This window comes from Siphateles boraxobius, unplaced genomic scaffold (genome assembly GCF_051911475.1).
Source record: "Siphateles boraxobius isolate OS27281-9 unplaced genomic scaffold, OSU_SipBor_1 46, whole genome shotgun sequence".
Taxonomy (NCBI): domain Eukaryota; kingdom Metazoa; phylum Chordata; class Actinopteri; order Cypriniformes; family Leuciscidae; genus Siphateles; species Siphateles boraxobius.
The window spans coordinates 11,593,877-11,609,346 of NW_027509097.1; the positions used below are offsets into that span (position 1 = coordinate 11,593,877).

The window sequence follows — 15,470 nt, forward strand, 5'->3', positions numbered from 1 at the left end:
CGACGCCCCCTTGTTATCTTGTTAGCTCGTTTGTCCTTGATTATTTAAGCCCTGTGTTCCTGCCCTGTCTTTGTGAGTTGTTGAATGTATGATAGATGTTAACGCTGGTGATTTCTGTATCCTTGAATCTTGTTCCTGAGTCTTTGAATCCTGTTCCTGTCTAAGTTTATTAATAAAGCCACACTGCGTCTAGATCCAGCTTCATCGCTAATTCTAACGCACTACGTTACAGAACAACTCACCAACGAAATGGATCCAGCAGTTGTCAGCAACCGGGCTCTGGGAGAATACCTGTCGACGTTATTTGAAGAGGGCCAGTCCGTCCATAGGTACGCAAAGAATTTTCTGTCCATTTGCCATCTGGGACCGCTAGATGATATCCAGCTCATGGGCCTGTTTTGGAACGGGCTGGATTATGAAATCGCCCGATGGATGCCGCGGGACCTTACCGACTGGACTCTTGACCGGTATATCGCTCAGGCTTGTTCCTTGGAGGACCTCTTCTCCATTACAGGCTTGTTCTACTCGACACCTCCCGAGTTCACATTACCTGCGAAGCCCTCGTCGTCGTCTTCGCCGCTGGTACGGTCCAGCCCTGCCGAGCCCGCTCTTCACTGCAGCGCCGACGGACTCACTCTTCACTGCTGCCCTGACGAACCCGAGCTCCTCGTCAGCCTCGACGAGCCGGTGTTTCACGTCAGCCTTTAAGAACCCGAGCTTCACGTCAGCCTCGACGAGCCGGTGCTTCACGGCAGCCACGACGAGTTCACACTTCATGTGAGCATTGACGAGCTCACGCTCCACGTCAGCTTTGAAGAGCCCGCGCTCCACGTCAACCTTAACGAGCCCGCGCTCCACTTCAGCCTTGAGGAGCCCACACGTCACGTGAGCCTTGCCGAGTCTCCGCTTCTCGTCACATCTGCTCAGCCAGAGCCTCTCGTCACGTCTGCGCAGCCAGAGCCTCTCGTCACGTCTGCGCAGCCAGAGCCTCTCGTCACGTCTGCGCAGCCAGAGCCTCTCGTCACTTCTGCGCAGCCAGAGCCTCTCGTCACGTCTGCGCAGCCAGAGCCTCTCGTCACCTCTGCTCCAGCCTGTTTCCCTGTAGCTGCCCCCAAGAAAATTTTGGGGGGGGGGGCCAAGGGTCCGGTGATGAGACCATGAAGGCTGCGCCGCCATGGTCGTCTGCAGGGGCTTCACCACTCTGGTCGTCGGTCCATCCTGCTCCACCTTGGCCGCCAACTCTTCCTGTACCACCGTGGTCTTCAGTTCATCCTGCTCCACCCTGGTCTCAGCTTCGTCTTGCTCCGCCCTGGCCTCCGCCTCGTCTTGTTCTGCCCAGGCCACCTGTTCAGTCAGGTCCGCCCACGCTCCATGGCCCAGGCCCGCCTTGTCTATGTCCAGGGTCCGTTCCCCTGCATGGGCCTGGCCCTCCATCCCTCCCCCAAGACCGCCTGTGCTGCACCGCCCTCCTGAACTTTTTTGTGGGTTTTTTTTTTTTTTGTTCTTCTATTTTGTTGTTTTGTTGGGCGTCAGGAGCCGCCCTTATGGGAGGGGTTATGTCATGATGTGGGTTTTGTGTCTTGTCTTTTCATGTTCAGTGGTTCCCTGGCCTTTCTTTTACTTCTCCCAGGTGTTTCTCGTTATTCCCGACGCCCCCTTGTTATATTGTTAGCTCGTTTGTCCTTGATTATTTAAGCCCTGTGTTCCTGCCCTGTCTTTGTGAGTTGTTGAATGTATGATAGATGTTAACGTTGGTGATCTGAGTCTTTGAATCCTGTTCCTGTCTAAGTTTATTAATAAAGCCACACTGCGTCTGGATCCAGCCTCATCGCTATTTCTAACGCACTACGTTACAACAGTACATAAAATATTCATTTTATTTTATTTTATTTTTCGTGTTCGCATTTATGAGGAAAAAACAATGTTACTGACGTGTTCTCCTTACGGACGTGAGCGCTCTGAAAGCGGCACTAAAATATGCTTTAAAACTTACACAGAGACATCAAACAGAAAGCACAAAACCTTTCTTTAACCTGAATTTAGTTTTGCATTAATTGTATCTTAATTTTAATCAATGTTTCATCAACCAATTGCCTGGATTTAATAAATAAGAAGTAAATATAGCAGACGATAGATAAGAAACGGAGGCGTCGGCGCGTGAACTGGAGCTCGTCTCATAGCCTAAATGAACCGAAACTCAGCGTATAAGGTAGCCTAGCCTACTTGCCTTACAGACATGTCTACTTTTAACAGAATAATTCAAAACGAAAGAAAACAGACTACAGACTGCTTTCTGCTTTTGTAATCCGTATGAAATGTGCATTTCTCTTTGGCGCGTTCACTAGCCTACTGAAGATCGCGAGTCAGCATCGCCAACTTCATCTTAGCCGACACTGGCAAAGAAAACACTTGTTTATTAATAAACAATTAAAATATCTCCTTGCTATATTTTACATATTCATAATCATTACTTTTGCCGGTTCTTTGTGACAGCTTTTAGCTGCTTTATTGGCAGCGCCACCCTTACAAACACAAGTCTCCACCGCCTGTATATATAAAATTCTGACTCTATATATATATATATATAGCCCCCTCATTTAAAGACAGGACCCCCCAAAAATACAATTCTGGCTAAGCCCCTGGCTGGGACAATATCGACCCATGGCAAAAAGTGGTGGTGACATGACCCACCCGCAAATTACGCCTATGATTAAATGTTTTTATAGAATTTCTGCTGTGTTGGACTATGATGTCGCCACTGCGTCAAAATATTTCTCAAACGGCGGTGCCCCCCCGCCGATGACCCAATGCCCCTAAATAGTCTAGATAGTCAACATAGTCGAGCCAAAGGCTAATCATATAAATGCGTTATGTGTCGGATGTAGAGAGCAATACATAAAAACCATTCTGACACATCAACTTTAAGACAAACCTATAATATATAATAGTATAATTAGCTCTTCCTCTTCTTCTTCTGAATCAGTTTCTGGTTCAAACATGTATGGCTGAATTAATCCAGTATTTCCACTTGCCATTGTGTAGCATTTACTACAGTAAAGTAGAGTGGATCAGGTATTCTGAGCTTGTGTTGTTGAGTGGAGGTGGGGCGCATTTGCATATTTAGCCCCGTATTCTGCGTATTATAAATGAAGAAAGGGTGTAGATTTATGTTTCAAGCTATTTTAATGAATGAAGACATTTTTTTTCACAGATCAAAGATGAGTTTTTAAGGGAAAAAAATTATAGTTGACAGGGGGACTTTAAGAGAAATCTCCTGTTTGCTCTGTGAAATGAAAAAAATAAATAAAATAGAATCCTGGGGATTTTTATATGAAGGCCCAAGAGAGGTGAAGATCAGGGATCATGAGAGGCTACAAGCTCATCCATCTCTCTCCCGCTCTCGCTTTGTAGAATCCCAGTGCCCTCTGTGTGGTTGCCAAGGTATCTCCACGGCTATGGATCCTGGCAGTGTGGCACTGGAACTCTGCCATTTAACGGAATTAAAAGGGGATTTAGGGAGATGTGTGTGTGTGTTTGGGGGGATTGGTGGCCAACAGTACTGTGAGGTATGGAGGCGGGGCTCTGCGGTTGCCACACAGTGCACCAGAGTGTTACGTAACATGTTTACTAACACACTAGCCAGGAGGCGATTACTTCCCATAGTTCATCCTGACCTGGTCTGATTGATAGCAGGTCTCAATTGGTTCCCAAGTGTCTGATTGTTGCTAAGTTAATGAAACGGTCCTATCCGCCCAGCTCCAGAGGACACAGCCTTTTCAGAGCTGTTGGTCTTGTGCATGTTATTAGGAGCCGTATTGGGCTGAGCTTATTTGGATAATCAGAAAGGCCCTCTACTCTCTCTCCCTCTCGCTCTCTCTCTCATTATTTCCCTCTCTTCGTAATTGTTGGCTGTGTTGCGCTGTTCTCTGCAGTGCATTATATAAATGCATAAACCCTCTGGTGCAATGGTTGCACAGTGCCAGCTAGTGTGTGACAGTAGGTCGGGGCATCGACCGGCACGTTGCTTGGGGGGGTGGACTGCGCTGTTGTCATGGCAGCCTATGACTCACAATTGTACCCCGTGCTACTCAGGTCACATGACTCCAACCGTGAATAACTCCTTCACCAACCTCGGCATTGCCCCCCACTAAGAATGAGTGTTCACACCTGTTTTTTAGAAAACAAGACACACATGCACGTGAAGCAACATATCGTGCAATCATTTTTCAGGAAGTTTCATTATCAGTTTTAATTAAAATGAACAGTTAATCAATTAGCATTAATACAATAAGATGCATATAGCCAACTTTATCTACCATGTGCAACTTTTTCATTATATAAATGAATTATTTGTTTAAATAATGAAGAAAAAAAAATAGCATCATGCACATGGTATTTGGAGTTCGCCACATATTTTTTTAAAGGTACACTATGTAATTTTTGGCCCTCTAGTGCATGCTTTTTCAAGCTGCATGCATTTTGCAAAAGAACATGTTTTGGTTGAGCTTCGGCTCTGCATGAATGTGTGGATGAATAGGGTTATCCTACTACTCATAAAACATTTACTTCTAGGCTTAAAAAATATAACAGGTTTAGATGGAAATGATCTAAATAGTTGAAGATGCAGTAGCTAAAACCATTAATAGACATGGTAGGCTACTTCCTTGAAAATAAATTCCGGAACAGCACTACAACTATAATGAAATGACTCTTCACAATAGATAATGCTTTACAATGTAGTAGTTGCACCATGTCAACTTTTCTCATTCGTTGTGACAACTAACCACTCCCACACACACGTCAAAGTAGCCGGAGCTACACTTAAAATAGGCTAACCAGAGTGAATCAGGGTAAGAAAAAAACATTTTGGAAAAAGGATTGATAAGGTATTGACTCATTTAAATTTTGTTCATTTTGAACACAAAAAAAGTTACATGGTGTACCTTTCAAATATTTATTGTTTAAATGTATTATTTAAAAATAAAAATAAATTTAAATGTTGCTCTACTCTATTTGAATAGATTTAAGCTATTTAGCCTGAGTTTAATTTGCCATTAATGCATTACTCTAAAACAATAATGTATGTAGAAAATATAGATATGACTCTTTTTTTCATTACTTTGTGGATCATTAAGTATTTGTGGACATTTTCATATACTGAATATATATTTTTTAAATAATATTTATAATAATTACCTTTAAATAACTTTGTTTATAAAGTTTATAAAGTTATGTTCAAATAATATTGATGTTTTCCTCTTCCTAAATGTATTACAGTACAGTTGTATAAAAATTATGAGGAAATCATCAATACGGAAGTTATTTAAATATTGTTTAATATTATTTTAAATATTTAGAAATATTAAATATATGACCAAAAAGTAATGTCCAAAATATTTATTGATCCACTAAGTGATTTTTTACTGAAGGCTCATATCTATATTACTTTTTGGTTATATTTAAGTCAATAAAGGACACCGTTTAAATACATTGCATGACGCTACACTGTCCTCTGTTGAGCAACAACATTATGGTCAGGTGGGATAATGCAGGGAGACAGACAGATTTACCTGTTCTTAGACCTCAATAAATAGATTGACAAGCCACATTTTATCTCCTATGTTGACATATTTCCTTGTGTTGTGTTACCAAACTATCACTGTGTCGAAATCGTTGCTTGATTTATTAAATGAACTGTGTCATTGAATCGATCAGTAGGTGATCATGAACATCCCTGATCTTGATTATGATGAGCGAGAACCCCGCGTAACACCTGCCTCAGGTCTGTCACACACACTGTTCTTCCACATCAGAACATCCCTCTCCATGCCTCTGCCTCAGGAGAACAGGACAAACTGCAGGGCTGGACCATGTGGACAGAGTGTGTATTGTGGGTGTGAACATGGTTGTGTATTTATGTAGTAGTGGGAATAGGACATGCCTCCAACCTGGCAGGAGAGCTCTGTGATGCAAGCTGTGTCTCTGCAGTGCTGCTGTCTTTCCTCTCCTATTTCCCTCCCTCTTTCCCTTCCTCTCTCACTTGCTTTCTGCTGTTTGGAAAGGGGAGAGGATGAGGGTATGAAACTATGATGGTCCAAATTTGTTTGTGGAGATTTTGCATTTATATACCCAAGTTGATATATTTGCACGGCATTCGGTGTGCAGGACTGCTTTACTGTGTGTACTATATATATGAGAGGGGTAAAAAGACATAAAGTTTTGTGAAAATAGGTAGTTGACATATAACCTGGCTGTAAACCACAATAAAGATTTTAGGCTCAAATGTATACATATCAATCATTTTTTACATACAGTTTTTTCTTGTAAGTTTTACTCATATTTTAAAATAATTTAAATGTTGCTGTGGTGGTACAAATACATTTTTAAAAGTACCAATAGTCTCAATAAAATATAAAGAAAATACTATTATAAAAATGGAAGAATTATGCACTTTTTTTTACTGTATTTTTGATCAACTAAATGCATCCTTGGTCTAAGAGACTTCTTTCAAAAACATTTAAAAAGAAATGTGTGTTTGTACTGATTAGAGACAATTAATTTATTTTATGATCTTATATTTTGGACTGCATCCATCAAGTTACAAAAAAAGAAGAAAATATTCAAATTAAATAAATATTTTATGAATAAAAAGCATTTTATTTTCTTGGATTATCCAAACTATTGTCAATCAATGGAGAGATAGATATAAACAAAGGGGGGTGCATATCTGAGACACAGAATCCAAAAAGTAATTTATCATATTCATGTTCTTTTGTATAAAGTATAAGGAAAGTAGAACTATTTTTTAAAAATCTTTTAAAGTTTAAAAATCATTATGGTTTTCAAACAGGTTTCCTACTCCTACTCCCCCTCCATTTTTATGCAGAATAAAATCAGAAAGAGTTTAAAAAAAAAAAATTTAAATAAAAGGAAAGTTTTTGAGTGTAAATTATTATTTCTGTTTTTCAGACCAGCTGGGCTAAGAGAGAACACATTGCAGAGGCTCAGAAGTGAAGATCAGTCAGCGGACAGAAAGTGGACACAGCTTCGTGAGGACAGTGTCTCGGACCACAGACATAGACACAAGCACTTACTCTAACAAACACTGCTACAGTCACACAGCTGGTTTTAACCAGGCCAGTATTTGTGTTTGACCCCACTTTACCAACTCAGGTGCAGGAAGGCGTTTAGACAGACAGACATTAGTGAGATTCCCACGCCCCTCTCGAGAGAAAACATCACTATTATATTCACACCTGTTGGCAGATTCCTTCATTATAAATTTTGTTTTGTACTCACTGACCAAACACCCATCTCTGACCCACATATTCCTCTCTCATGGGAGTAACATAGAGAACAGCCCAGCAAAGGCACTCTCTGCTCTCTCTCATTCACACACACACACACACACACACACACTCATTTGCACCGTATTCAGGATGCCCTCCTCCTCCAGCGTGATTAGCTGGGGAAGGATGTGACTCTTGTGGTGATTGGAGGGGGGAGTGAAGCGGAGCTGGACCCATGTCGTGGAAGCGGAACTACTTTGCGTCAGGCAGCAGTGGGCTGCAGGGGATGTTTACCCCACGCACCATGACCTCCATCGCACCCAGCAAAGGCCTGAGCAATGAGCCGGGTCAGAACAGCTGCTTCCTAAACAGTGCGCTACAGGTAGGATAGAAATTTGCCTTATGACAATTGCGTTAATGTGTTATACTTTTACAGATGCTGTTCACACAGGGTCCAAATTTAACACGCCAAGTGACAAATGCAAGTAAAAAATTGTCTTTAAAGAAACTTTTGGCTTGTGGTTTTCTATTAGGAAAAACGTCTCGGTTACGTATGTAACCCTCGTTCCCTGAGTAGGGAACGGAGACGTTACGTCGGATGACGACGAATGGGGGTTTCGCTTAGAACACCTATCGACTTCGAGTATTACAAAACGAGCCAATGGCGATGAAATGCCATGGGTCTGCGGAATTTGCATAGCGTATCTCCGCCCCACCGCGTGGGTATAAAGGAGGACGCCGGCAACATGCAGGTATGTCTTCGCTGAGGAGCCGAGACTGAACTCAGGCGTCTGCCCAGCGGTACAGCGGAAGTGGCAGGGAGACGTAACGTCTCCGTTCCCTACTCAGGGAACGAGGGTTACATACGTAACCGAGACGTTCCCTTTCGTAGTCACTCCGAGTTACGTCGGATGACGACGAATGGGGGTCCCAGTGAAATCACGCCACCTTCACAGCTGTCTTCCAGTGCCCTGCGAAAGTCTGAGCCCCCTTTCATGATACTTGCACGGACGAAGGAGTCCTACTTAACACAGGAATACCAAAGTACACTGGGAAGCATATCTCAGAGGAGATATGCCGCAGCATGCCTACCCGTGGGGAGGACTTAAGAAACACATATGGCCGGAGGGCTTCATATGGAGGAACGTTGGAGTGACCAGCCCGAGGGGTGGCAACTTTCAACTCCAGGAGGGCAAGGTGGCTTGCCAAGGGAAAGACACATGCTCAAGGAGGCTTACAGTGGAAATACACATGTGGGGGTTACTCAGGGAGGAACCATGCACACGGAGGCACCTAGCCGACGCCCAGGCAATAGACACTGGCGCCAGCGTCAACAGTGCTGGAGGAACTCAGGGCTTCAGAGAGGAAGGCTCACCTGAGGAATAATCGCACGTATCCAGTCCGTGGAGTGGAAAGGCGAGCAAGCGAAGACACCTGAGCGGGTCCAGTACTAGCTAACTGAAGCGAGTACACGAGAGGACACAGGCTCCACTCGGAGATTATAGAATCTGGCAAATGTGTTGGGTGTCGCCCAGCCTGCAGCTCTACATATGTCTGCCAGCGAGGCGCCATGCGCTAGAGCCCAAGAGGAAGCCACACTCCGGATGGAGTGGGCTGTCACACCAAGGGGGCACGGTCGGCCTTGCTGTTGGTAAGCCAAAGCAATGGCGTCCACTATCCAGTGAGACAACCTCTGCTTTGAGAGAGCCTTTCCCTTCAGTCTCCCACCATAACAGACAAAGAGCTGGTCTGAGGTCCTGAAACACTGCGTTCTGTCTACGTAAGCACGGAGAGCGCGTACTGGACAGAGCAGTGCCAAGGCTGGGTCTGCCTCCTCCCGGGGCAGCGCTTGCAGGTTCACCACCTGGTCCCGGAAGGGAGTGGCGGGAACCTTGGGCACATATCCAGGCCGGGGTCTCAGGATCACGTGAGAGTGACCGGGCCCGAATTCCAGGCACGCTTCGTCAACGGAGAATGCGTGCAGGTCCCCTACCCTCTTGATAGAGGCCAAAGCAACCAGGAGCGCTGTCTTCATAGACAGAAACTTAAGCTCAACTGAATGCAGAGGCTCAAAGGGAGCCCTCTGCAGGGCATTTAAGACCACTGAGAGGACCCAAGAGGGAACGAGAGGAGGGCGAGGAGGATTCAGTCTCCTCGCTCCTCTCAGGAACCTGACGATCAGGTCGTGCTTCCCCAGAGACTTACCTTGAACTGCTTCGTGATATGCGGCGATAGCGGCCACATACACCTTCAGGGTGGAGGGAGACAGCCTTCGCTCCAACCCATCTTGCAGGAAGGAAAGCACAACAGAGATCGAGCATCTCCTTGGGTCTTCTCGACGAGAAGAGCACCAGTTGACGAAGAGGTTCCACTTCAACGCATAGACATGTCTCGTGGACGATGCTCTAGCGGAAGTGATGGTAGCCGCCACCGCTGGTGGCAGGGTACTCAAACCTGCCTCGTCCCGTCCAGGAGCCACACGTGGAGCCTCCAGAGATCGGGTCGAGGGTGCCAAAGGGTGCCCCGTCTCTGAGAAAGGAGATCCTTCCTCAGAGGAATTGGCCAAGGAGGTGCTGTCGCGAGGTGTACCAGTTCGGAGAACCAGGTCCGGGTGGGCCAATACGGCGCAACCAGAATGAGTTGCTCCTCGTCCTCCTTGATCTTGCACAAGGTCTGTGCGAGAAGGCTCACTGGGGGAAACGCATATTTGCGTAGGCCCCGCGGCCAGCTGTGCGCCAGTGCATCCGTGCCGAGGGTGCCCTCGGTCAGGGAATAGAACAGGGCGCAATGGGTCGAGTCGTGAGAGGCAAACAGATTTATCTGTTCGTCTCCGAACTGGTCCCAAATCAGCTGAACCGACTGGGGATGGAGTCGCCATTCGTCGGAGATGGGCCGAAACCGTGACAGCTCGTCGGCTGCAAAGTTCCGATCTCCCGGAATGTAGATAGCACGAAGGGACCTCAGGTGCTTCTGACTCCATAAGAGGAGGTGGCGTGCGAGTTGCGACATACGGCGGGAGCGTAGACCACCCTGACAGTTGATGTACGCTACAGTCGAGGTATTGTCTGAACGGACTAGTACGTGTTGACCCTTGAGCAACGTGCGAAAACAGTGCAGGGCAAGGCGTACTGCCAGCAACTCGAGGCAATTGACATGCAGAAGGCGCTGGGGTCCTGTCCAGGAGCCCGCGGCAGCATGTCCGTTGCACATGGCGCCTCAGCCCATGGAAGAGGCATCTGTGGAGACAACAACATGCCTGGAAACTCGTTCTAGGGGAACACCGGCCCGTAGAAAACTGAGGTTCCACCACGGGGTGAAGGTCTGACGGCAGGTCAGAGTTACTGTAACTCGGAGCGTGCTATGATGCCATGCCCACCTCGGGACTCGATCGCGAAGCCACAGCTGAAGCGGTCTCATATGAAGCAATCCGAGCGGAGTTGCCGCGGCTGCAGATGCCATATGCCCCAGGAGCCTCTGAAACAATTTCAGTGGGACCGCACTCTTGTTTAGTGGCTGAGTGGAGAAGGAGACCAAGTCCATACCGAGAAAAAAGCTTCTCTGCACGGGGCAAAGTTTACTCCTTTCCCAGTTGACCCGAAGGCCCAGACGAGCTAGGTGCCGGAGCACTGGGTCCCTGTATTCGCAAGCCTGGTCTCAGGAGTGAGCTTAAGACAGCCAGTCACCGAGATAGTTCAGAATGCGAACACCCGTGTTCCCATGGAGGAACAAGGGCTGCCTCAACAACCTTGTGAAGGCGCGAGGAGACAGGGCTAGCCTGAATGGGAGAACAGCGTACTGATATGCGCGTGCCCTGACAGCAGAACGTAGGTACGATCTGAGTCGAAGGAGAACGGAGACATAAGAGTAGGCGTCCTTCAGGTCGATCGCTGCAAACCAATCCTGTGGCCGCACACATCCAGAAATGCGTTTGGCCAGGAGCATCTTGAACGGCAGCCTGTGAAGGGAGCGGTTCAGATGCATAGGTCCAGGATTGGCCGTAACCCACCAGACTTCTCCGGGACAATGAGGTAGGGGCTGTAAACCCGGACCTCATCTCGGCTGGAGGGACAGTCTCAATCGCACCCTTCGCCAGTAGGGAGCAACCTCCGCTCTCATGATAGGGGCATAGCCACCGACCAAAGTGGAGCGGACTCCGGTGAAGCAGGGAGGAGACCGTGCGAACTGAATCGCATAGCCGAGCCGATGGTTCGCACGACCCAGCGGAACAGATAGGGAAGCTCTAGTGCAGGCTCCCAACTGTGCCAGCGGAGTGAAGAACCACAGACGTCCCCCCGGTGGTGCAGCGAAGCGGAATGACCAGCCCAGACGAGGACGGCATAGCGGCCCGGTGTGGGGGCAAGGTCATAACCGCACCCTGACAGAGGAGGCCAGGGAAGGACCAGCGTTCCACGGGGGCCTGCTCTGTCAGGGGTCTGGCGACAGAGGGGGACAGGGGCGAAACGGTCCGTGGACGGCACGCCGTGTCAACCACCTCTGGGGCAGAGGGGGATGAGGAGAGCACGGCTTGTGGGCGGCGCTCTGTGTCGTCCGAGAACTCTGTATGCTCAGAGAGGAGAGAGTCAGTTCTTTCTGAATAAGGATTCTTCCCCAGCCCTCCACCGGGGAAAGGAGTGGCCCTGCTACCAACTCCTGGAAAGAACTGAGTCTCATCTCTGAGCAGCCCATCTCAAAAGTGCCGCTTAACCCGGCGTTTAGCGGGGTGCGGGGCTGGAGAGGGCTGTGGCATCCCCCTACGGTCTTCCAGAGCCAGGCCCGGGTAAACGGGCGGGGTTGGAACAGTGGGAGGGAGCCTTCGGCGGTGGGCAGACTGAGGGATCTGAGCGGACGGCGGGGCCGTCGGGCAGAATAACCTCAATCTGCTCACGGGCGGTTGAGAACTGTTGGGCATAAGCACTCAACCGCACCGCCGAAAAGGCCGACCTGGGAGATGGGGGTGTCGAGCAGACGGGTCCGCCCGACATCGTGCACATCAGACTGGTCAGCCCCAAACTGGTGAACATCACCTGACTCTGAGAGCGTACGGCCACTTTCGTCGCTCGGAGAGCAAGGTCAGTGGTGGCGCGCAGCTCACTGAAGATCCTCGGGTCAGTCCCGCCCTCCTGCATGTCCATCAGCGTCTGGGTCAGGTAGACCAGCAGAACGGTCATGGGATGCAGTGAGGCAGCTGCCTGTCCTGTGGCACTATAGGATTTCGCCACAGATTACTGTGGCGAAAAGAACTACAGGCTTTGGACGGGTGCTTAGGATTGCGCCGGGAAGCACTCTGAGGACACAGTAGCATGGCAACAGAGCGTTCAACCGGGGGAACCCCAGTGTACCCACGGGCAGCGGCCCCTGAGGGGAGGAAAGGCGGATGAGACCAATGAGAGGACCCGTGAACTCATCATGCACGTCCGGTAGGAAAGATATTGGGGTTTGCCGTGGACGCGTCGGCGGCCTCACCCAAAAACCAATCGTCCCGGGAAAGCATGGCCATCATCTCTGCATCAGACTCAGGCACAGCCGTATGCACACGAGAGGGTGGCAGCTGTGAAGAGTCGTCATTTCCAGAAGAATCAAGCCCACCTAGTGATCCTGCTACAGACACAGCATCATCCTCTGTAGCTTCAAATGAAAACACACGGGCCACCCGAGGGTAGACTCGTGGAATCATCAGTTCGCTAGGGGGCACCGTCATTAAAGAGGGGGGGCTGGGGCGTGGACACAGAGTCGGCGCCTTGTTCCAGACCAACACCCTCAGGTCACCCTGTCCACCAGCCGAAGATCGGGTAGTGGATGAGGGGACTCTCACTCTTGCGAGTTCACCGAGTCTCGACCTATATATGACGCGATGATCACGTTCCCAGAGAGAACATGAGTCATCCACGAGCGCTGTTCAAGCATGATCAAAGCCCAAACACACTAGACAGCGCTCGTGCCCATCAGAGTCCGATACCAGTCCGCTGCAACCAGAAATGCACGGGCGAGCCGTCTTTAAAAAGACGTGCCGCGTGCGAGCTCTTTTATGAGAGGAGAAAAAAACTCCGCGATGTTGAAGCGCACAGGGAGACACACACACACACTGGCAGATCACTGCACAGATCAGCAGGCACTGTGAGCTCGCTGCAGATCGACGTCACACCAACACCGGAGAGAGAAGCTCGTCTCGTAGAGCGAAGTCAGAGATGATTGTGGAGTGAAGAAATATTCTTGACTCCGAAGCGAAAACATACCTGCATGTTGCCGGCGTCCTCCTTTATACCCACGCGGTGGGGCGGAGATACGCTATGCAAATTCCGCAGACTCATGGCATTTCATCGCCATTGGCTCGTTTTGTAATACTCGAAGTCGATAGGTGTTCTAAGCGAAACCCCCATTCGTCGTCATCCGACGTAACTCGGAGTGACTACGAAAGGGAACAGGAAATATCAGGGAATTTGAAAACTGCGATTTCCAGCTTAAAAAAGTTATGGACCAAATACAATATTTTTTAAAAACATGGAAAAAACACACTTCTGGTGAATATACATTTGACCTTTTATTATTTTATTATATATTTTATTGGCTGTATTGACATCTGTAAATATTTATTGAAAACATGTAAAAAAAACCTGTTTGATTAAAAATACAGTACAATCAGTAATATTGTGGAATAATATTACAATTTTAAATTAAATATTATTTATATATTTTAAATAAATGAATAAATAATTGTATTATTCGATATATTTCAATTCAAAATGTAATTTATTCCTGTGATGGCAAAGCTGACACTTCAGCATCATTACTCCAATCTTAAGAAATCATTCTAATATGCTGCTTTGGTGCTTAAGAAACATTTGTTGTCATCAATGTTGAAAACTGTTTCATATTTTTGTGGGAACCGTGATACATTGCTCTCAGGATTTTTTTGAAGAATAGAAAGTTATAGCAAAAATAGCTAAATTGATTTTAAATTTAAATTAATTGTAACATTAAAAATGTATGTAGGGTCACTTTTGATCAATTTAATGCGGAGTAAAAGTACCATCATTTTCTATCATTTTCTATTTCATTTTATCATCAACCATCAGTTTTACCATCATTTTGTATACAACGTGTGACATAATGACGTTTGTTCTGTTTGTCACAAAAATGCAACGAAAACTAATACCTTTGTCAAAAGGACAGTAAATGCTCACTACATATCTCAATTTCTCAATTCACTCACCTTTTGGCAGTTATCAAAAATAGTTATCAAAAAGTTTCTTCTGGGCCTTGTGCGAACAGCACAGAACAAATGTGATTGCTCAAAGAGAAGTTGAAGCCGTATTTAGTATGCTGGGATAGTTGTTGAGTTCATTCAGAGTATTCTGGACTTCTCTCTTGTTTCTCTCTCTCCCATTTTATCCTTTTCATGCTGCTGTATCGGATGTCACTGTTAGTCTATGCCGGTCCCAGTTTAGCAGAGCTTTATCTGGGTCTTCCTTGTAGGCTGTCCTCACTTACACCAATATGTCTGGCCAAACAATCTGTCTGCTCATAAATTAAACATTCCTCTGTTACCTACCCAACATAGCCTCGAAAAATGTCTCTGAAAGCAATTTGACTGCTTTCATAAGGGATATTTAAAATTACATCCCATACTTTTATAATAGACTAGTCAGTAGACCTTTTTTGTTATATATATATATATATATATATATATGTGTGTGTGTGTGTGTGTGTGTGTGTGTGTGTGTGTATTTATATCAATGAGCCATTACATTACAGCAGTACCCATATATTACAGGGATTGTGAATGAAAAAAGTGACGTTAATACAGGTTCTATTGGTCCTATGAATCACCCGTTGTTCAACCTAATGTTGCCAAGGTCGCGATCCATCTGAGTTTAAGCGTGGAGCGCAATTCATCTTTTCTACTTAACTATAAGTTATTGGACGGAATATAGGCTACATGATTGAACATCAGAAGGTATGTCGAAAGAAACAGTACAATTTACTCAGAGTTTCAACCGCAGAAGGACAGCGATAAAACATCTTCTGAACAATGTCACTTAATGTTTCATTTACCTCAGGAAAGTTATCCAGTGTTCACAGTTTATTAGTAAGCTAGGGAAAAAAAACACTGCAGAGGAGCTAATGAACAAGACAAGTGTTTATGAAAACTACCTTATGTGCAATTAAATGTTCGTATACAAC

General features: G+C 46.6%; 1 protein-coding gene across 3 annotated transcripts in view; it reads left to right on the plus strand.

The window, feature by feature from the left end:
- usp54b (ubiquitin specific peptidase 54b) overlaps positions 1-15,470 on the plus strand; it is a 144,371-nt gene that overhangs the window by 39,521 nt on the left and 89,380 nt on the right. For 2 of the 3 annotated variants that reach the window (XM_077200784.1, XM_077200787.1), the window contains exon 2: positions 6,970-7,671. In XM_077200784.1, the coding sequence (XP_077056899.1) occupies positions 7,525-7,671 (147 nt within the window). In that variant the 5' untranslated portion in view covers positions 6,970-7,524. Of the gene's footprint in view, positions 1-6,969; positions 7,672-15,210; positions 15,244-15,470 lie in introns of those variants that run through there. The other variant, XM_077200785.1, reaches the window with a different exon arrangement.